The sequence below is a fragment of the Pseudophryne corroboree genome, chromosome 1 (assembly GCF_028390025.1).
Source record: "Pseudophryne corroboree isolate aPseCor3 chromosome 1, aPseCor3.hap2, whole genome shotgun sequence".
In the NCBI taxonomy this organism is placed as follows: domain Eukaryota; kingdom Metazoa; phylum Chordata; class Amphibia; order Anura; family Myobatrachidae; genus Pseudophryne; species Pseudophryne corroboree.
In genome coordinates, this window is record NC_086444.1 from 579,702,983 (window position 1) to 579,725,686 (window position 22,704).

At 45.9% G+C, this 22,704-nt stretch overlaps 1 protein-coding gene across 1 annotated transcript in view; it reads left to right on the forward strand.

Annotated features, from left to right (window-relative positions):
• The window catches only part of SVEP1 (sushi, von Willebrand factor type A, EGF and pentraxin domain containing 1), a 598,519-nt gene that overhangs the window by 510,517 nt on the left and 65,298 nt on the right, over positions 1 to 22,704 (forward strand). The window contains exons 44-46 of the mRNA XM_063914219.1: positions 3,241 to 3,414; positions 16,907 to 17,083; positions 21,045 to 21,215. Coding sequence (XP_063770289.1) covers positions 3,241 to 3,414; positions 16,907 to 17,083; positions 21,045 to 21,215 — 522 coding nt within the window. The remainder of the gene's footprint in view (positions 1 to 3,240; positions 3,415 to 16,906; positions 17,084 to 21,044; positions 21,216 to 22,704) is intronic.

The following is a 22,704-nucleotide window of genomic DNA, read 5'->3' on the forward strand; positions in this document are numbered from 1 at the left end:
GATCTCCTTATAAAGGCGAGGTCCAGGGAACAGTTGTTGATCGGAGTAGCACTAGCTCGGGAAGTGCTACAACAGCACGGCTGGATCCTGAATATTCCAAAGTCGCAGCTGGTTCCTACAACGCGTCTACTGTTCCTGGGGATGGTTCTGGACACAGAACAGAAAAAGGTGTTTCTCCCGGAGGAGAAGGCCAAGGAGTTGTCATCTCTAGTCAGAGACCTCCTAAAACCAAAACAGGTGTCGGTGCACCACTGCACGCGAGTCCTGGGAAAGATGGTAGCTTCAAACGAAGCAATTCCATTCGGAAGGTTCCATGCAAGGATCTTTCAGTGGGATCTGTTGGACAAGTGGTCCGGATCGCATCTTCAGATGCATCGGCTGATAACCCTGTCTCCAAGGACCAGGGTGTCGCTGTTGTGGTGGCTGCAGAGTGCTCATCTTCTAGAAGGCCGCAGATTCGGCATACAGGACTGGGTCCTGGTGACCACGGATGCCAGCCTTCGAGGTTGGGGGTCAGTCACACAGGGAAGAAACTTCCAAGGACTATGGACGAGTCAGGAGACTTCCCTACACATAAATATTCTGGAACTAAGGGCCATTTACAATGCCCTAAGTCAGGCAAGACCCCTGCTTCAACACCAGCCGGTGCTGATCCAGTCAGACAACATCACGGCGGTCGCCCATGTAAACTGTAAGGGCGGCACAAGAAGCGGGATGGCGATGGCAGAAGCCACAAGGATTCTCCGATGGGCGGAAAATCATGTGTTAGCACTGTCAGCAGTGTTCATTCCGGCAGTGGACAACTGGGAAGCAGACTTCCTCAGCAGGCACGACCTCCACCCGGGAGAGTGGGGACTTCATCCAGAAGTTTTCCAAATGATTGTACACCGTTGGGAAAGGCCACAGGTGGACATGATGGCGTCCCGTCTCAACAAAAAGCTAAAAAGATATTGCGCCAGGTCAAGGGACCCTCAGACGATAGCTGTGGACGCTCTAGTGACACCGTGGGTGTACCAGTCGGTTTATGTGTTCCCTCCTCTGCCTCTCATACTCAAGGTACTGAGAATAATAAGGAGAGGAGTAAGAACGATACTTGTGGTTCCGGATTGACCAAGAAGAGCTTGGTACCCAGAACTTCAAGAAATGATCTCAGAGGACCCATGGCCTCTGCCGCTCAGACAGGACCTGCTGCAGCAGGGGCCCTGTCTGTTCCAAGACTTACCGCGGCTGCGTTTGAGTGACTATGGGCCTAAAATTGGGTTCCATTAAGGTCCAGATCTCGGCTCTGTCGATTTTCTTCCAAAAAGAACTGGCTTCACTGCCTGAAGTTCAGACTTTTGTTAAAGGAGTGCTGCATATTCAGCCCCCTTTTGTGCCTCCAGTGGCACCGTGGGATCTCAACGTGGTGTTGGATTTCCTAAAGTAGCATTGGTTTGAGCCACTTAAAACCGTGGAGCTAAAATACCTCACGTGGAAAATGGTCATGCTGTTGGCCTTGGCGTCGGCCAGGCGTGTATCAGAATTGGCGGCTTTGTCATGTAAAAGCCCTTATCTGATTTTTCATATGGATAGGGCGGAATTGAGGACTCGTTCCCAATTCCTTCCTAAGGTGGTTTCAGCTTTTCATGTGAACCAACCTATTGTGGTGCCTGCGGCTACTTGGGGACTTGGAGGATTCCAAGTTACTGGACGTAGTCAGGGCCCTGAAAATATATGTTTCCAGGACGGCTGGAGTCAGGAAAACTGACTCGCTATTTATCCTGTATGCACCCAACAAGCTGGGTGCTCCTGCTTCTAAGCAGACTATTGCTCGCTGGATCTGTAGCACGATTCAACTTGCACATTCTGCGGCTGGACTGCCGCATCCTAAATCTGTAAAAGCCCATTCCACGAGGAAAGTGGGCTCTTCTTGGGCGGCTGCCCGAGGGGTCTCGGCTTTACAACTTTGCCGAGCTGCTACTTGGTCGGGTTCAAACACATTTGCAAAATTCTACAAGTTTGATACCCTGGCTGAGGAGGACCTTGAGTTTGCTCATTCGGTGCTGCAGAGTCATCCGCACTCTCCCGCCCGTTTGGGAACTTTGGTATAATCCCCATGGTCCTTACGGAGTTCCCAGCATCCACTAGGACGTCAGAGAAAATAAGAATTTACTCACCGGTAATTCTATTTCTCGTAGTCCGTAGTGGATGCTGGGCGCCCATCCCAAGTGCGGATTGTCTGCAATACTTGTATATAGTTATTGCCTAACTAAAGGGTTATTGTTATGAGCCATCTGTTCGTGAGGCTCAGTTGTTGTTCATACTGTTAACTGGATATAGTATCACGAGTTATACGGTGTGATTGGTGTGGCTGGTATGAGTCTTACCCGGGATTCCAGATCCCTTCCCTATTGTGTCAGCTCTTCCGGGCACAGTTTCCCTAACTGAGGTCTGGAGGAGGGGCATAGAGGGAGGAGCCAGTGCACACCAGGTAGTCCTAATTCTTTCTTAGAGTGCCCAGTCTCCTTCAGAGCCCGCTATTCCCCATGGTCCTTACGGAGTTCCCAGCATCCACTACGGACTACGAGAAATAGAATTACCGGTGAGTAAATTCTTATTTTCCTCCTTGCAGTGCAGCTTGGCTTTGCCAAGGTGCAAATTTACTTCTTTTGCTGCTTTGCTCTGAATTCTAAATGAGATTCTGAATGAGTGACATAAGTGTCTTCATTTTCACACAGGTGCTGGCTTGTGGCACACCAGCTGACTTTGGGGGTCAACAGTTGCCAGTTTGATACCTTTGCAGCTGCTGGTTGTTGCTCCTCAATGTTGGTAAAGGGCTGGTATAAGATGAACTCACAGGAGGGGAAGATGCAACATGCCACCTAGAAGATAAGGACACGCACTTTCCCTGTAGTGCAAGTGCAATGCATAATATGTGCTGGCATGCACCTGTTAAAATGTATTGCCCCTACAAATACTTACAAGTATGTTATAATAAGACTCTATCTTTGAATACATCATCTTCTATACATTATAAAAGATTATGATTATTTTGGAATATGTGGTAGACACTACAGTTAATACTTTAAAAAACACATAAAACATTTGATACGGAAAATGGTAAATACTGTACCATGATCCAATCTGCAGATTAGTGATCTCTTAGTCCAATAGAAAACCATCCCAAAGCCTAAGGTAATGTCTTTGTGTAAGGAGTTATGTTAGTACATAGACTGTAGCCTAACAAGTTTCTTTTTTCAGAGACAAGATGTGAAATCCCGAATCAGTTAGAAAACGGACGCATTCAGTATGAAAATGTCAATGTTGACAGCACAGTGACGTACCGCTGCAATGATGGGTATAGTCTGCAAGGGGAACATCTTGCCAAGTGCACAGAAAATGGGAACTGGAACCATCCTGCACCTACTTGTAAACGTGTGTGTTTGTTTTACTCTTGTATATTTTATAGTACAGATCTTCTTACTTGCAAAACATTTTCCCAGTCTTATCTGAGGAAATTCCATAGCAAGGATTTGGTGGACGGAGGTGGTTTTTTATCTGTTCTTCCAAAATCTCTTGATGTAATGATGTAGATGATTCCACAAAATTAAGCATACCGGCTGTCTATGAATGTAAGCTGCATACTGCTCAGTTGTCCGATGCTCTGTTCTTAAAGTGGTTCTTCTCATGTTCAAGGCAGGCGTTGGGTACAGGATACCAGCAGTTGGGGTATCGGCAGTCAGGATGCTAGTGGTCAGAATAACCGGCATTCCGACTGCTAAAATCCTGACAGATGGCGCAAATAAACTAACCCTAACCCTACCCTAACCATAATCCTCCCTTACCCCATCCTAACCCTATCCCTAACCCTCCCCCCGCAGCCTAACCCTTCCTGGCATACTTACATTTGGGATATTGGCTGTCGGGATACCAACTACATCCCCTAGGGAGAACACAATGCAGTAATCTCTGTATAGATCTCTGCATTGCCACCGATGCTATACACATGGACAACCGCTATACATGTGCAATGTGTACATCATTTTATTGGGGTATCCTCTGAGTTATGCATGTTACTTCTGCCACTGTGGACACTAGAGATGAGCGGGTTCGGTTTCTCTGAATCCGAACCCGCCAGAACTTCATGTTTTTTTTCACGGGTCCGAGCGACTCGGATCTTCCCGCCTTGCTCGGTTAACCCGAGCGCGCCCGAACGTCATCATGACGCTGTCGGATTCTCGCGAGGCTCGGATTCTATCGCGAGACTCGGATTCTATATAAGGAGCCGCGCGTCGCCGCCATTTTCACACGTGCATTGAGATTGATAGGGAGAGGACGTGGCTGGCGTCCTCTCCGTTTAGAATAGATTAGAGAGACACTTGATTTACTAATTTTGGGGAGCATTAGGAGTACTCAGTACAGTGCAGAGTTTTGCTGATAGTGACCACCAGTTTTATTTATAATCCGTTCTCTGCCTGAAAAAAGCGATACACAGCACACAGTGACTCAGTCACATACCATATCTGTGTGCACTGCTCAGGCTCAGGCCAGTGTGCTGCATCATCTATTATCTATATATAATATTATATATATCTGTCTGACTGCTCAGCTCACACAGCTTATAATTGTGGGGGAGACTGGGGAGCACTACTGCAGTGCCAGTTATAGGTTATAGCAGGAGCCAGGAGTACATAATATATTATATAGTGAGTGACCACCAGACACACAGTGCAGTTTATTTAATATATCCGTTCTCTGCCTGAAAAAAGCGATACACACAGTGACTCAGTCAGTCACATACCATATCTGTGTGCACTGCTCAGGCTCAGGCCAGTGTGCTGCATCATCTATATATATTATATATCTGTCTGACTGCTCAGCTCACACAGCTTATAATTGTGGGGGAGACTGGGGAGCACTACTGCAGTGCCAGTTATAGGTTATAGCAGGAGCCAGGAGTACATAATATTATATTAAAATTAAACAGTGCACACTTTTGCTGCAGGAGTGCCACTGCCAGTGTGACTAGTGACCAGTGACCTGACCACCAGTATATATAATATTAGTAGTATACTATCTCTTTATCAACCAGTCTATATTAGCAGCAGACACAGTACAGTGCGGTAGTTCACGGCTGTGGCTACCTCTGTGTCGGCACTCGGCAGCCCGTCCATAATTGTATATACCACCTAACCGTGGTTTTTTTTTCTTTCTTTATACATACATACTAGTTACGAGTATACTATCTCTTTATCAACCAGTCTATATTAGCAGCAGACACAGTACAGTGCGGTAGTTCACGGCTGTGGCTACCTCTGTGTCGGCACTCGGCAGCCCGTCCATAATTGTATATACCACCTAACCGTGGTTTTTTTTTCTTTCTTTATACATACATACTAGTTACGAGTATACTATCTCTTTATCAACCAGTCTATATATTAGCAGCAGACACAGTACAGTGCGGTAGTTCACGGCTGTGGCTACCTCTGTGTCGGCACTCGGCAGCCCGTCCATAATTGTATATACCACCTAACCGTGGTTTTTTTTTCTTTCTTTATACATACATACTAGTTACGAGTATACTATCTCTTTATCAACCAGTCTATATATTAGCAGCAGACACAGTACAGTGCGGTAGTTCACGGCTGTGGCTACCTCTGTGTCGGCACTCGGCAGCCCGTCCATAATTGTATATACCACCTAACCGTGGTTTTTTTTTCTTTCTTTATACATACATACTAGTTACGAGTATACTATCTCTTTATCAACCAGTCTATATATTAGCAGCAGACACAGTACAGTGCGGTAGTTCACGGCTGTGGCTACCTCTGTGTCGGCACTCGGCAGCCCGTCCATAATTGTATATACCACCTAACCGTGGTTTTTTTTTTCTTTCTTTATACATACATACTAGTTACGAGTATACTATCTCTTTATCAACCAGTCTATATATTAGCAGCAGACACAGTACAGTGCGGTAGTTCACGGCTGTGGCTACCTCTGTGTCGGCACTCGGCAGCCCGTCCATAATTGTATATACCACCTAACCGTGGTTTTTTTTTCTTTCTTTATACATACATACTAGTTACGAGTATACTATCTCTTTATCAACCAGTCTATATTAGCAGCAGACACAGTACAGTGCGGTAGTTCACAGCTGTGGCTACCTCTGTGTCGGCACTCGGCAGCCCGTCCATAATTGTATATACCACCTAACCGTGTTTTTTTTTTCTTTCTTTATACATACATACTAGTTACGAGTATACTATCTCTTTATCAACCAGTCTATATATTAGCAGCAGACACAGTACAGTGCGGTAGTTCACGGCTGTGGCTACCTCTGTGTCGGCACTCGGCAGCCCGTCCATAATTGTATATACCACCTAACCGTGGTTTTTTTTTCTTTCTTTATACATACATACTAGTTACGAGTATACTATCTCTTTATCAACCAGTCTATATATTAGCAGCAGACACAGTACAGTGCGGTAGTTCACGGCTGTGGCTACCTCTGTGTCGGCACTCGGCAGCCCGTCCATAATTGTATACTAGTATCCAATCCATCCATCTCCATTGTTTACCTGAGGTGCCTTTTAGTTGTGCCTATTAAAATATGGAGAACAAAAATGTTGAGGTTCCAAAATTAGGGAAAGATCAAGATCCACTTCCACCTCGTGCTGAAGCTGCTGCCACTAGTCATGGCCGAGACGATGAAATGCCAGCAACGTCGTCTGCCAAGGCCGATGCCCAATGTCATAGTACAGAGCATGTCAAATCCAAAACACCAAATATCAGTAAAAAAAGGACTCCAAAACCTAAAATAAAATTGTCGGAGGAGAAGCGTAAACTTGCCAATATGCCATTTACCACACGGAGTGGCAAGGAACGGCTGAGGCCCTGGCCTATGTTCATGGCTAGTGGTTCAGCTTCACATGAGGATGGAAGCACTCAGCCTCTCGCTAGAAAAATGGAAAGACTCAAGCTGGCAAAAGCAGCACAGCAAAGAACTGTGCATTCTTCGAAATCCCAAATCCACAAGGAGAGTCCAATTGTGTCGGTTGCGATGCCTGACCTTCCCAACACTGGACGTGAAGAGCATGCGCCTTCCACCATTTGCACGCCCCCTGCAAGTGCTGGAAGGAGCACCCGCAGTCCAGTTCCTGATAGTCAGATTGAAGATGTCAGTGTTGAAGTACACCAGGATGAGGAGGATATGGGTGTTGCTGGCGCTGGGGAGGAAATTGACCAGGAGGATTCTGATGGTGAGGTGGTTTGTTTAAGTCAGGCACCCGGGGAGACACCTGTTGTCCGTGGGAGGAATATGGCCGTTGACATGCCAGGTGAAAATACCAAAAAAATCAGCTCTTCGGTGTGGAGGTATTTCACCAGAAATGCGGACAACAGGTGTCAAGCCGTGTGTTCCCTTTGTCAAGCTGTAATAAGTAGGGGTAAGGACGTTAACCACCTCGGAACATCCTCCCTTATACGTCACCTGCAGCGCATTCATAATAAGTCAGTGACAAGTTCAAAAACTTTGGGTGACAGCGGAAGCAGTCCACTGACCAGTAAATCCCTTCCTCTTGTAACCAAGCTCACGCAAACCACCCCACCAACTCCCTCAGTGTCAATTTCCTCCTTCCCCAGGAATGCCAATAGTCCTGCAGGCCATGTCACTGGCAATTCTGACGAGTCCTCTCCTGCCTGGGATTCCTCCGATGCATCCTTGCGTGTAACGCCTACTGCTGCTGGCGCTGCTGTTGTTGCCGCTGGGAGTCGATGGTCATCCCAGAGGGGAAGTCGTAAGCCCACTTGTACTACTTCCAGTAAGCAATTGACTGTTCAACAGTCCTTTGCGAGGAAGATGAAATATCACAGCAGTCATCCTACTGCAAAGCGGATAACTGAGGCCTTGGCATCCTGGGTGGTGAGAAACGTGGTTCCGGTATCCATCATTACTGCAGAGCCAACTAGAGACTTGTTGGAGGTACTGTGTCCCCGGTACCAAATACCATCTAGGTTCCATTTCTCTAGGCAGGCGATACCGAAAATGTACACAGACCTCAGAAAAAGAGTCACCAGTGTCCTAAAAAATGCAGCTGTACCCAATGTCCACTTAACCACGGACATGTGGACAAGTGGAGCAGGGCAGGGTCAGGACTATATGACTGTGACAGCCCACTGGGTAGATGTATGGACTCCCGCCGCAAGAACAGCAGCGGCGGCACCAGTAGCAGCATCTCGCAAACGCCAACTCTTTCCTAGGCAGGCTACGCTTTGTATCACCGCTTTCCAGAATACGCACACAGCTGAAAACCTCTTACGGCAACTGAGGAAGATCATCGCGGAATGGCTTACCCCAATTGGACTCTCCTGTGGATTTGTGGCATCGGACAACGCCAGCAATATTGTGTGTGCATTAAATATGGGCAAATTCCAGCACGTCCCATGTTTTGCACATACCTTGAATTTGGTGGTGCAGAATTTTTTAAAAAACGACAGGGGCGTGCAAGAGATGCTGTCGGTGGCCAGAAAAATTGCGGGACACTTTCGGCGTACAGGCACCACGTACAGAAGACTGGAGCACCACCAAAAACTACTGAACCTGCCCTGCCATCATCTGAAGCAAGAAGTGGTAACGAGGTGGAATTCAACCCTCTATATGCTTCAGAGGTTGGAGGAGCAGCAAAAGGCCATTCAAGCCTATACAATTGAGCACGATATAGTAGGTGGAATGCACCTGTCTCAAGTGCAGTGGAGAATGATTTCAACGTTGTGCAAGGTTCTGATGCCCTTTGAACTTGCCACACGTGAAGTCAGTTCAGACACTGCCAGCCTGAGTCAGTTCATTCCCCTCATCAGGCTTTTGCAGAAGAAGCTGGAGGCATTGAAGAAGGAGCTAAAAGGGAGCGATTCCGCTAGGCATGTGGGACTTGTGGATGCAGCCCTTAATTCGCTTAACAAGGATTCACGGGTGGTCAATCTGTTGAAATCAGAGCACTACATTTTGGCCACCGTGCTCGATCCTAGATTTAAAGCCTACCTTGGATCTCTCTTTCCGGCAGACACAGGTCTGCTGGGGTTGAAAGACCTGCTGGTGACAAAATTGTCAAGTCAAGCGGAACGCGACCTGTCAACATCTCCTCCTTCACATTCTCCCGCAACTGGGGGTGCGAGGAAAAGGCTCAGAATTCCGAGCCCACCCGCTGGCGGTGATGCAGGGCAGTCTGGAGCGACTGCTGATGCTGACATCTGGTCCGGACTGAAGGACCTGACAACGATTACGGACATGTCGTCTACTGTCACTGCATATGATTCTCTCAACATTGATAGAATGGTGGAGGATTATATGAGTGACCGCATCCAAGTAGGCACGTCACACAGTCCGTACTTATACTGGCAGGAAAAAGAGGCAATTTGGAGGCCCTTGCACAAACTGGCTTTATTCTACCTAAGTTGCCCTCCCACAAGTGTGTACTCCGAAAGAGTGTTTAGTGCCGCCGCTCACCTTGTCAGCAATCGGCGTACGAGGTTACATCCAGAAAATGTGGAGAAGATGATGTTCATTAAAATGAATTATAATCAATTCCTCCGCGGAGACATTGACCAGCAGCAATTGCCTCCACAAAGTACACAGGGAGCTGAGATGGTGGATTCCAGTGGGGACGAATTGATAATCTGTGAGGAGGGGGATGTACACGGTGATATATCGGAGGGTGAAGATGAGGTGGACATCTTGCCTCTGTAGAGCCAGTTTGTGCAAGGAGAGATTAATTGCTTCTTTTTTGGGGGGGGTCCAAACCAACCCGTCATATCAGTCACAGTCGTGTGGCAGACCCTGTCACTGAAATGATGGGTTGGTTAAAGTGTGCATGTCCTGTTTTGTTTATACAACATAAGGGTGGGTGGGAGGGCCCAAGGACAATTCCATCTTGCACCTCTTTTTTCTTTTCTTTTTCTTTGCATCATGTGCTGATTGGGGAGGGTTTTTTGGAAGGGACATCCTGCGTGACACTGCAGTGCCACTCCTAGATGGGCCCGGTGTTTGTGTCGGCCACTAGGGTCGCTAATCTTACTCACACAGTCAGCTACCTCATTGCGCCTCTTTTTTTCTTTGCGTCATGTGCTGTTTGGGGAGGGTTTTTTGGAAGGGACATCCTGCGTGACACTGCAGTGCCACTCCTAGATGGGCCCGGTGTTTGTGTCGGCCACTAGGGTCGCTAATCTTACTCACACAGCTACCTCATTGCGCCTCTTTTTTTCTTTGCGTCATGTGCTGTTTGGGGAGGGTTTTTTGGAAGGGACATCCTGCGTGACACTGCAGTGCCACTCCTAGATGGGCCCGGTGTTTGTGTCGGCCACTAGGGTCGCTTATCTTACTCACACAGCGACCTCGGTGCAAATTTTAGGACTAAAAATAATATTGTGAGGTGTGAGGTATTCAGAATAGACTGAAAATGAGTGTAAATTATGGTTTTTGAGGTTAATAATACTTTGGGATCAAAATGACCCCCAAATTCTATGATTTAAGCTGTTTTTTAGTGTTTTTTGAAAAAAACACCCGAATCCAAAACACACCCGAATCCGACAAAAAAAATTCGGTGAGGTTTTGCCAAAACGCGTTCGAACCCAAAACACGGCCGCGGAACCGAACCCAAAACCAAAACACAAAACCCAAAAAATTTCAGGCGCTCATCTCTAGTGGACACCAGAAAGGGCGCTGCATGCACATCTATGGATCTTTCTGTGGCTGTTGGTCCCAGCATTTTGCAGCTGTATAATGTAGGAGTGCTCTGAGCTTTCTAAATATATCAGTGACACACAGATAATATGGATCATATTGTGAGTACAGGGCCTGATTCAGAGACAGAAGCAATGGCGATGTACAGTACGCTGTGTGGCGATGTTTGCCACTGCGCATGCGTATAAGACACACTGCTCATGTGCCACAATGTTCTAGAGGCGGCGATCTCTATGATGATTTCTTTGCTAAGTGAGTGGCAGGCAGGGGGTGTGGGCGGGAGGTGATAGATGAGTGGCTATTTAAATGCAGATATGCAGTGATGGAGTGTGTCATAGCTTGCAATCCGCATGTAGTTACAATGGCTCTGACGTCATACTTCCGAAACCCATACTGCGTAAACTAGGGGTGGCCAACCAGTCAGTGACAAAGAGCCAAAAAACCTTGTTAGGTACGTCAAAGAGCCGACATCGAGCCTATGGCGCACATGCAAAAATGGAATGTGGCCTTGCGCCTGCTAGACTACACCCCTGGTATAAAATACATTAAACAAAGCCAGAACAATAATTTTTTTAAAGCCATTTTCACATAATAAACTTCAGCTCCCCCATGTGTCACTCCAGCCAGCTCCCCCATGTGTCACTCCAGCCAACACCCTCCTGTCACTCCAGCCAGCTCTCCCATGTGTCATTACTGCCAAGACCCTGCTGTGTCACTCCAGCCAGCTCTCCCATGTGTCATTAGTATTACTGCCAAGACCCTGCTGTGTCACTCCAGCCAGGTCTCCCATGTGTCACTACTGCCAAGACCCTGCTGTGTCACTCCAGCCAGCTCCCCCATGTGTCACTCCAGCCAACACCCTCCTGTCACTCCAGCCAGCTCTCCCATGTGTCATTACTGCCAAGACCCTGCTGTGTCACTCCAGCCAGCTCTTCCATGTGTCATTACTGCCAAGACCCTGCTGTGTCACTCCAGCCAGGTCTCCCATGTGTCACTACTGCCAAGACCCTGCTGTGTCACTTCAGCCAACACCCTCCTGTCACTCCAGCCAGCTCTTCCATGTGTCACTCCAGCCAGGTCTCCCATGTGTCACTACTGCCAAGACCCTCTGTGTCACTCCAGCCAGCTCCCCCATGTGTCACTCCAGCCAACACCCTCCTGTCACTCCAGCCAGCTCTTCCGTGTGTCACTCCAGCCAGGTCTCCCATGTGTCACTACTGCCAAGACCCTGCTGTGTCACTCCTGCCAGGTCTCCCATGTGTCACTCCAGCCAGCTCTCCCATGTGTCACTCCTGCCAACACCCTCCTGTCACTCCAGCCAGCTCTTCCATGTGTCATTCCTGCTAGCACCCTCCTATGTCACTCCAGCCAGCTCCCCCGTGTCACTCCAGCCAGCTCTCCCATGTGTCACTACTTCCAGCACCCTCCCGCGTCACTCCTGCCAGGACCCTCCTGTGTCTCTCCAGCCAGCTCTGCCATGTGTCACTCTAGCCCACCCTCATGTATCACTACAGCTCCCCCCCATCAATTCATGCCATTGCAGCAGTCCCTAATGTGTCCTCTGTTTGCTTGTGGGTGTCTCACCTCAAGTATCTGGCTCCTTCAGTTTTCAGTCCCTGTAGTGCTGCTGCATGTCTGGCTAGAGTGCAGCGGTTTCTGTATCTGTTGTGGTCACATGATTTAGAGTGTTGGGAGCCACATTTGAATAAAGAAAGAGCCACATGCGGCTCAAGAGCCACAGGTTGGCCACCGTTGGCGTAAACAGTAGGGTTATTCCGATTAGTGACCAATGTGCGTCTGATGTCTGTGTCTTTGTACACAAGTGGCGGATCTGAGACTCCTCTAGTTTGTGCCTCTACACAAATCCTGGCAACTGTGACAGTTGCATATTTTTGCACAGGTGCTTCGCATGGGCGTAACTGCAGGAGACAATGGAAGTCGCATCCGAGCACCAGGGTGCACTCTGACCTCCTCTATTGCACCTGGTTCTGCTTTATACACCCCAGAGCAGGTATAAGCAGGGGTTCCAGGGGCATATGCCAAGCTCTTTCCTTTGCAGCTGGGATGGGGTGCTGGTAGTGAATATGAGCAGAGGGGCACTAAAATCTATCCTCGTATAAACTTATGCCCCTGCATACTAAATCGCAGCTGTGATGGCATTTGTGTGCATCTGTGAATCAGCTCCACTGTTTGTAGATGGATGTGGTGAATGTTGCTGTCATCTATCAGTAAAATTCATCCACTTGGCTGAAACCTATGTGATATCATTGTGAGAAACAGTTAAGCCATATTTCACAGCATGAAAAATCAGGACAAATAAGGTCACACCCTTGACATGCATACGTTCTGCATCTTCATCCTCTTTACAAAACCTGCACTGTGGCCAAATTCATGCTGAAGTCTTAGTAAGTCTATAATAATTTCAGACACGAATATAAATAAAATCATATAAATCATGTCACACGGGTAGTTTCAGGAATACACCAAATGTTGCTTGCAGTGTAAGGGATTAGTAGATCGGCTGAAAAATATTGAATCAATTTTAAATTTTGTTAATGTTTTGCCAGTTCGATGGCCATAAATGTTTCTCAGTTTATTTGTTGGGTTGTGTACGGGATCCTGGCGGTCAGAATATCGATGTCGGGATCCCGACTGCCAGAATGCCGGCAGGGGGGCGATCGCAGCAAAGCCGCTTGTGGGCTCGCTGCACTTGCCACTCTGCGGGCTTGGTGGCTCGCTGCTCTCGTCACAGGTTCTATTCCCAATCCATGGGTGTCGTGGACACCCAGGAGTGGGAATAGCTGTGGCAGCGCTGCCGGAATTCTGGACACAGTACTGGGATTGATTAAGCATCTCTGTTGGCTATTATTGCCACATGAAGGATCCCAAACTGCACACTTGAATGTAAAAAGAAGTCCAAGTCAGTGGCACACCTTCTTGTATAATAAATCACATTTTTAATAAAAAGTCTTCAAGTTGTTGCATGTAGGTTGCAATCATTTGGGTAGTTGTTGTATAGGAACCTATGAAGGGAGTTCTGTACTTACAGTCACCAGGCTATTAAAACATTTTTAGAAAGGAAAGAAACCTGCACTGACTGTGAATATGAGCCTACTGTAAAGTCTGCCTGTGTAACTAAAGGTTCCCTCTTTACATCTTTGTTTTAATTTGCAAAAAGGAAGAGGTACTGTATACCTACTGTATGTTCACTTTTCTATATGCCGAAAAAATGTAAACATAGAATTAGAGGGATGCGATCGGTATCCCAGCGGTCTGGATGCCAGTGGTCAGGTGACCGACGCCGGAATCCCAACACCACTCGGAACCCCGTCCCCTGTCGGCATTCTAAAAGATAATATACAGTATGGTCACAGTTGTATTATACCTAAAAGCTAGAATCCTTCTCATGGGATTTGAAAATGCAAATCAGTGTAAAAGCACATGTGTGAACCTCCTGGCTCACCTTCATCTTCCATGCCATCACCACTCTCAGCCTCAGATCAGTGGGGTTTCACTAGATAGAGTGGTGCTCCTTCCTTCCTGGCTTGCTGGTGTGGGGATAGCCTCTGGGGCACATTACACTTCTCTCCCAAGTACTTCTGTGCACCTTGGGCCTGATTCTGAATCGGAAGTACAGCAAAAATAGCAAGTAACTTTCTGTCTGGAACAAACCATGTTGCCATGCCAGAGGAGCGAACACATTTATATTTTTTCTGTGCAGGCTAAATAGTGACTGCTTTTGCATGTACTGTAGCCCACAAATGTTAGACAGTTGTATTTTTACACTGCAGTTTACATTTGAGTTTGGACACACTCCACCCAAATCTAACTCTCTCTGCACATGATACTGTACATCTGCCACACTTGCAGTGCAGCATGGTTTTGCCCAGGTGCACAGTTACTTGCTGTTTTTTGCTTTACTTCCAAATCATAATCAGGCCCATTGTGTAATGATGTGGAGATGGATGTGTTGCGGTGGATTCAGTATGATATCCCGGCTGTCAGGATCCCGGCGGTCAGATAGACGCCGCAATCCTGACAGCCGGAATACCGGGGGCGAACGCAGCATGTCCCCTCGCGGGCTCACTGTGCTAACCACGCCTCGGGCCCAGTGGCAACCTTTGGTCGCCACAGGGTTATATTCCCGAGTGGGGATTCCAGTTGGCGGTCAGGATTCTGACCGCCGGTATTTCACCAGGTGTCTGGATTCCGGCATTGGTATCCTCTCGTTGGCAGCATGTGGACATCTGTTACATACACGTTTCATTAGGGCTTTCTCAGGGTGTCTATACGATTCAATGGGAAGTCCTTTTGAAACTCTGTTGCTGACTTAGCAATGTTGTTTGTTTTTTCTACATCTTTGTAGATTGTATAAGAAAGATCTGCCTTGTACATGTTATATTATTCATAACGTATTACAGGAAACGTCTTACAAAGTGTCCACTTTTTTCTCTAAACCTTATTATGCAATAACCATGACTGCAATTTCATTTCAGTTTCTGAACCATAGTAAAATATTTCCCTCTGAACCTTTAGTTCATTCTACAATAGGTGAAGATGTAAAAAGTGTCTATGCGTAAATTCAGAGGTTTATGCATACAAGTTCTCTATCATCAATATTTAAAAGTGGATTATAGAAAGGTGCTTAAGTCAAAATCTATGTTGAGGTCTCTTGGGGTAATGGTATCTATATTATGAATCCATCTGGCCTCCCCACAGGAAATGCTTGCAATGGTATCACCTCCTCTCCATTAATTCCTTTGTTTGACAAATTCCTTTACATTCTAACAGTGATGGAACCTCATTATGATTCTCCCTGAAGTGAGCTGGAACACTGCGGGTGTCTTCTCCCTTCTTTATGCTTTAAATGTGTTCTGATATTCTGATTGTAGTGCCCTTGTGGTTCTTCTTATGTATTGGAGGATAGACACACTTTATATTTTCACCTATTGTAGAATGAACTAAAGGATCAAAGGAAAATATTGTATTATATTATGGTTCAGAAATTGACATTAAATTATGGTTATAGCAAAATAACTTTTTAAAAATGAGTATGTTATAACTAGTTTCTTTTAATACTATTAGAACAATAAGAGTACATGGCAGTGCTTTTCTTATACAATCTACAAAGACATGGAAAAAACAAATAGCATTGCTATGGCAACAAACTGAAATGGTTTTAGAAGGACATCCCACTGAATGGTGAACACTCCCTGAGGAAGTCCTAACTGGGTGAAACATGCTGGTGACGACACCCCCCAACACACACACACACACACACACACACACACACACACACACACACACACACACACAACATGTCTGTGTCTGCACCCGTTACACAAGATACACAGAGGTTACCAGAAGCAATGGAGAGAAGTCTAGTACGCCACTTAGACCATCCCCACACACACCAGCAGGCGAGAAAGGAAGGAAGGAGCGCCACTCTACCCAGAAAGCCTCACAGATGTGAGACCGATAGCGGTGATGTCACAGAATATGAAGGATCTTTGCAACAAGGCAGGAGGTTCACAACAGGTATACAACCTATAGTATGTGCTAGCACTGCAGCAGTAACTTAGAACTTTACATTGCTTTACATTTATAAATCCCATCAGCAGGAGTCCAGTATTTAAGTGTAATATGTGTGACCTTATTTTACCTATTTTATACTAAGCTTTTTTGGAATACATTTAATAATTGTCACATTTTATAATATACAGTATATGTTCTGATTCTTTGTTCAAACACATTTTCTCTACCCCAAGAACACCTATAACAACATTTTATTTGATTTACTGTTTTGATTTTATTTACTATTACTATTAATATAAAAAGCCCAGGTGGATATTATAATGCAGGCCATATCCCATCACTTACTTATTCTGCCACTCAGCTCTCACGGTGTGCTGGCGTTCTATACACTACAGTATGCACTTTAGCTTCAGAGAGCATGCAATCAATTAGATAAGCCATAGTATTGCTGGAGAATATCAACTTGCAGCTGAAGTTAAGGTCAAACTGCTTGTAAAACAATTGTTTTAAATGTTCAAATTAGTGGAAAGAATATGGAACATAAGGAGTAATATTTCAGAATAATCATAGTAAAAATAATGATATCCAGTACATCAAATCAAGTTTTCCATTAATAATGTTGTATTGTGATTTTCCCATTTTTGTATTGAGCAGCAAACACTTGTTCAGTGCCATTTGTGATCCCAGACAATGCAGTCCTTACAGAAACAAAGTTTTATGTTGGCCAGAAATTGTCTATTCAGTGTCAAAAAGGCTTCCGTCCCATAAGCCAGGCTGTTATAACATGCAACCCTGATCTAACCTGGACAGAAACAAATGCCAAATGTGAAAGTAAGTAATAGAGTTTATTTACATAGAACCTGTTGCCTCTATAGAAAGAAATGTTGGTATACAAGGATTTGCTTCATGAGGAAAAAACTTCACAAATTATTTAAAATCCTGTCTCATTAGCTACTGTTTTGTAAATGACTTTATTTAACAATAGATAAACTCTCTGTGATTATCTAATGCAATATGTATTTACCCTCATTTAGGCAAAAAACAAAATAGTTGAAACCAGTTTATATTTTGTAGCTTTCACACAATCCACAGAAGTAATTTTAAATGTACTAATAACCAGAATATTATTGGAAGGTCCATATTAAAGTAGTAATCTATACTGTTACTATTTAAGTTCCACTCAGATTCAGAATTCTTCAAACTCTGTGGGGTATATTCAATTAGGGTCGGATCCATTCCGACATGCATTTGTTGGAATGGAACCGACAACCCCTATTCAATTTCATCTCAATTCGACTTTTAAAAAGTTGAATTGAGATGAGGGACGCAGAGGAGGAGAGGGGGGGAGCCGCGGGGAGACCAGCAGGGACAGCCGCGGGCAGATGGTGGAGAGCAGCGCTGCAGAAAGATGTCTCACAGCCGCCAGACCTCACGGCAGTGTCCACCCGGCTTCAGCAAGCGTGACCTCACTTGCTGGAGCCGGGTGGACGCTGCCATGAGTGGCGCGGCTGTGAGACATCCTGCTGCTGTGCTGTGCTGTAGCGCTTCTCTCCCCTGTATGCCCTGCGGCTCCCCCCCGTCTCCCCGCGGCTTCCCCCCTCTCCTCCTCTGGGTCCCACATCTCAGTCCGACATTTTTTTATGTCGGACTGAGATGGTCGGAAACAGGGCCAAATCCTGTCGAATTTGGCCCCGTTTCACTCAAAAGTACGTGCATCGGCAGCTATACCGCCTATTCATGTACTATTCGACAAGTCAAATTCCACGACTTGTCGAATAAAAACTAATGGGACTGAATAGGTTGAATCACTATTCGACCTTAAAAAGTCGAAAACTGCTGTCTTTTCGACAGATGGCAATTTTTGACCCTAATTGAATATACCCCATGTATCTTTTGGAATATGAGTAGTTAGCATTGGGGAGGCTGGAGCTCTACATCAAATGACTCGGGTGTGCATGAGAAAAGTGCCATTGAGCAGGGCCGTCTTTTCATATGGGCTCAATGGGCTCTTGCCCAAGGACCCTAGGAGTAAAGGGTACTAAGCTAATTGCTGAGGGTCCCCTCTTTCCAGGGTACCAGATTTTTGAAAGTCGGACCTGAGGAACCAGAGATATCTGACTTCAAAGCAGTGGTCCCCATCTGAGCCTGTTAATTGCTCTTCCCAGCCAGATATTTCAGGTTCTGTTTGACTTAGTGTTTTTCTGAGGGTATACTCCAAAAGCTGGGACTCTCCCTTTTTGGTCGACACTGGCAGCTTGTTTCTACTATGCCCAAAACCAGAGATATCATCCTTCCAGCAGCTGGTCCCTTCTCCAGCTCCACACACAGGGCTGGCCGAAGCCTACATTTTTTGCTAATGGAATATAGATTTTGGTGCCCCCACCCCCGCCATACCCACACAAAAAAAGTTTAAAGCGCATTACGGGAAATACAAAATAAAACTAAACTGGTACATGACATTGAATATATAAAAATGCTTCTATTATATGTACATTATTATTATTATTATTATTATTATTATTCTATTATTAAGAAGGTATTGTACTCACACCTGGGCCTAGCATATTGTAACTACAGATTACAGACTGCGAGTAAATTGTTTATTCATTTGAAAAATTGCAATGTCCTAGAACAGAGACTTGAGGGAAACTACAAGTAATATCTAGAAGGCTACATCTGGAACCTCAGATTAACACACAATGAGGTCGCCCAAATAATGGGAAAGAAAAGCCTTCATTACATTTAATTGTATATAGGACAATCCTATTATGCAGTGATGTACAAAGAATGTTTAGTTATTCACATCAATCCTTCGCCATTAGACTATCACACAAACACTTGCACACCCTAGGGTCAATTTTGACAGCATCCAATTAATCTACAAGAAATTTTGTACTGTGGGAAAAAATCTTTGGGAGAAAATACAAACTCATGGTTCCAGTGCTGACAACTGTGTCGCTGTGACAGCAGTGGGATAACAGGGAGAAGGTGACATCAGTGGGGTGACAGCAGTTGGTAACAAATATACCGTATTTTAATAGTCTTACCTTGGCCCAGAAGTGATACCCAGTGCCCAAGCAGAGCTTCAAAGTGAGAGCGGAATCCAGGCTTTGAGGTGTAAAGGGGAGGAGAGAGCTGCCGCGTCTCCACCGCCCCTTCAGTTGGGCACAGACTCTTTAATACAGGCTGTGTCACTTGGAGGAGGAGCTGAGAGGAGAGGGGAGGAGAAGAGAAAGCAGCCCTCCTGCCCCTCCTCCGGCCGGGACCGGAGTGTCAAACATCACTCCTTGCCATATTCAGGCAGCGACTGCGGGCAGCACTGGCGGCGGGCAGCGCAGCTGCATACAATGAGTCAGTGTGACTCATTGTATGCCCGCGGCTGTGGGGGGATGCGGCACAACTCAGTCACGGACTTCAGAAGCGCCCTCATCGGTCCTGCGCTCTACTCTGCCGCTTAGACGGAGTATGCGTAGGGCCGGGCCTGTCCACACGCCTGGGAAGCGGTTTTATATATTTGTCTAAGGATTGCTCTGGCTCCTGATCTCTGATTCCCAAGTACTCCAGTACCTCCTGAAAGATGGGACTCTTTCGCTTTTTTTCCCATTGAAAGCTAAGAAATCTATTTCCAGGAACTGGAGATAGCTACAGTCAAGCAAGCTGCCCTCCTACCGGAAATTATGAATTTTAAGCCCACTCCACTATCCACCCCTCCCCTGCATAGTAAACACCCCCTACCACCCTGGAAGTCATGTACTGGGGCCACTTCATTCATCCTAATGCCCCCTTCTACAGTTTAGTGTTCCCCCACCTGCCCCATCTCCCACCATCTGAGCAGTAAAGGAGTAATTAGCAGAAATGACTGCTCCAGGTCCTACATGCTGAGCGGAATATAGAACACCCCCTACTGCCCTCGGGAAATCATAGCTGCTGCTGATAGTACCCCACACACACACACACACACACACACACACACACACACACACACAGACACACACACACCCTTGGAGGATGGGTAGGGGCCCCGGTGCATTGCTTTGCCAAGGTGCCTACACTGCTGTTAAGACGGCCTTGCCATTGAGACATTCGCAGGGCCTGGGCACTGAGGGTGTGGGACCAAATCCAGGAGGTTTGGACAAACTCTCTTCAAACCCCCCCCCCCCCCCCCCATTTTCCCTAGTTATATACAGTAAAGTTGGGGTAACAATTATTTTAGCGATCTTCTGTAATCTTGCTTCCTTTCAAAATGATTGGTGACAAGCATATTCTGTATTTTGTCGCAATTATCCAGTCACTACAAAGCACTGTGTTGCTGATTGTGTATAGTATTTGACATAAATTTTGGATAAGCAGTCAATATGGTCAATATGGCATATATATTGCATAAATGTGAGCAGAATAATTCACTGTATGACCTGTGTTTTCCTGACCATTAATTAAAAAAAAATGTGCAGAGAAATACAGCTGTAAAACTGTGGTTGCACATGTGTTTATTGAGTTCAATGTATCTTTAGATACAACCTTTACTATTGGAAATATGTCCATCGCAAAGATGCAGCTGTCTCATGCAACATGGAAAACGATCCTGATAGGTGTATCTTAATGATACGTCTACGTTGTAGTCAGACACATTGCGCCTGCATGTTCTTACTATACTGGACGTACCTATATATTCTCCTTACATACCTCTTCAAGAGCAAGGGATTTAAATGTAACTACCACTTAACTCTAATTATGAATGTATTATTGTACACAATTTGAAGAATATGATTTAAATATATACTTTCTTCCTCAGAAATATCTTGTGGACCTCCGATTCATGTACCAAATGCAATGGTCCGAGGACTGTTCCATCACTATGGAGACATGGTGACATATTCTTGTTACAGTGGGTACATGTTAGAGGGATCATTTAGGAGTGTGTGCTTGGAAAATCAGAAATGGACTGCCCCACCATCTTGTAAAGGTAATTCATATTGTTCTTGGTACTAGCATTGCTGCAGTTATGAGATTTTCATTTCAACTAAATTTAGTTCTGTGCATTATTACTTTTGCAAAACAGTGCCATTCCTGCTCCATGAGATATGCTTTCATTACTCACATAGATTCAAGCTGGAATTCCGTTAGTTATACAGTAGTTGTTATTAGAGACAGTCATTTTCTTCTTTACAGTAGTTCTGTTTGTCAGAGTATTTTGACAGTGGGCCTTTGGTACATCAATTTTTAGGTTGTACTCTAGTGGCTGCATACTGTTTCCTGGGACTACATGTACAGTATCTTAGACTCTTGGGTAATCGTTAATCGACCAGAGCATAATGTTTTCCGTGACATCCAGCGTTTTGGTTTATTGTATCTATATCACATACTTAAAATGTAAAAATTGTGAGATTCTGACAAGGTGCATCTTCAGGAACACTCAGTGGCATTGGACCAGGTGGGCTGGGATTGAAATACTGGCGGTCAGAATACCGACCACGGCATTCCAATGTTGAGAATCCCAACAGGGAGAAGGTACCTAACCCTTCCTTTCTCATACGTCCTAATGGATGCTGGGGTCACATCAAGAACCATAGGATATAGACGGGATCCGCAAGAGACATGGGCACTTTAAGACTTTGAATGGGTGTGAACTGGCTCCTCCCTCTATGCCCCTCCTCCAGACTCCAGTTTAGAATCTGTCCCCAGGCAGATTCGATGTACACTGAGGAGCTCTACTGAGTTTCTCTGGAAAGACTTATGTTATGTTTTTTCTTTTCAGGGAGAACTGCTGGCAACAGTCTCCCTGCTTCGTGGGACTTAGGGGAGAGAAGTCAGACCTACTTCTGTGAGTTTCAAGGCTCTGCTTCTTTGGCTACAGGACACCATTAGCTCCTGAGGGTTTGATCACTAGGTACGCCTAGGGGCTCATTCCCAGAGCCGGCCGTCACCCCCCTTGCAGAGCCAGAAGTCAGAAGACAGGTGAGTAGAAGAAGAAAAGAAGACTTCAGTGACGGCTTATGAGGTACCGCACAGCGATCGCACGCTGCGCGCCATGCTCCCACACACAACAGCACTACAGGGTGCAGGGGGGGGTGGGAGCGGTTGCGCCCTGGGCAGCATATAAACCTCAAAAATAAGACTGGCAAGAGGGGACATAGGTGCATACGTACTGTCCTAACCCCCGCCAGTATAAAGATTTAGTTAAAAAAAAAGCGGGACTGGAGTGCGCCATTGAGGGGCGGGGCTTAGTCCTCTCAGCTCACACAGCAGCGCCATTTTCTATGCAGACACGCTGGTCCCTACTCACACTTCTGAAAAGATATCAGGGTGCAAAACTGGGGGGGGGGGCAAAATAAATATTGGTGCAATATATATATATATTTAATATAAAAGCGCTGCAGGTCTGGCATTCCTTAGTGTTTCAGAACCGGTGATTAGGCGCTGGGTTGTGGGCTGGTAATCTTCCTCTGTGTCTC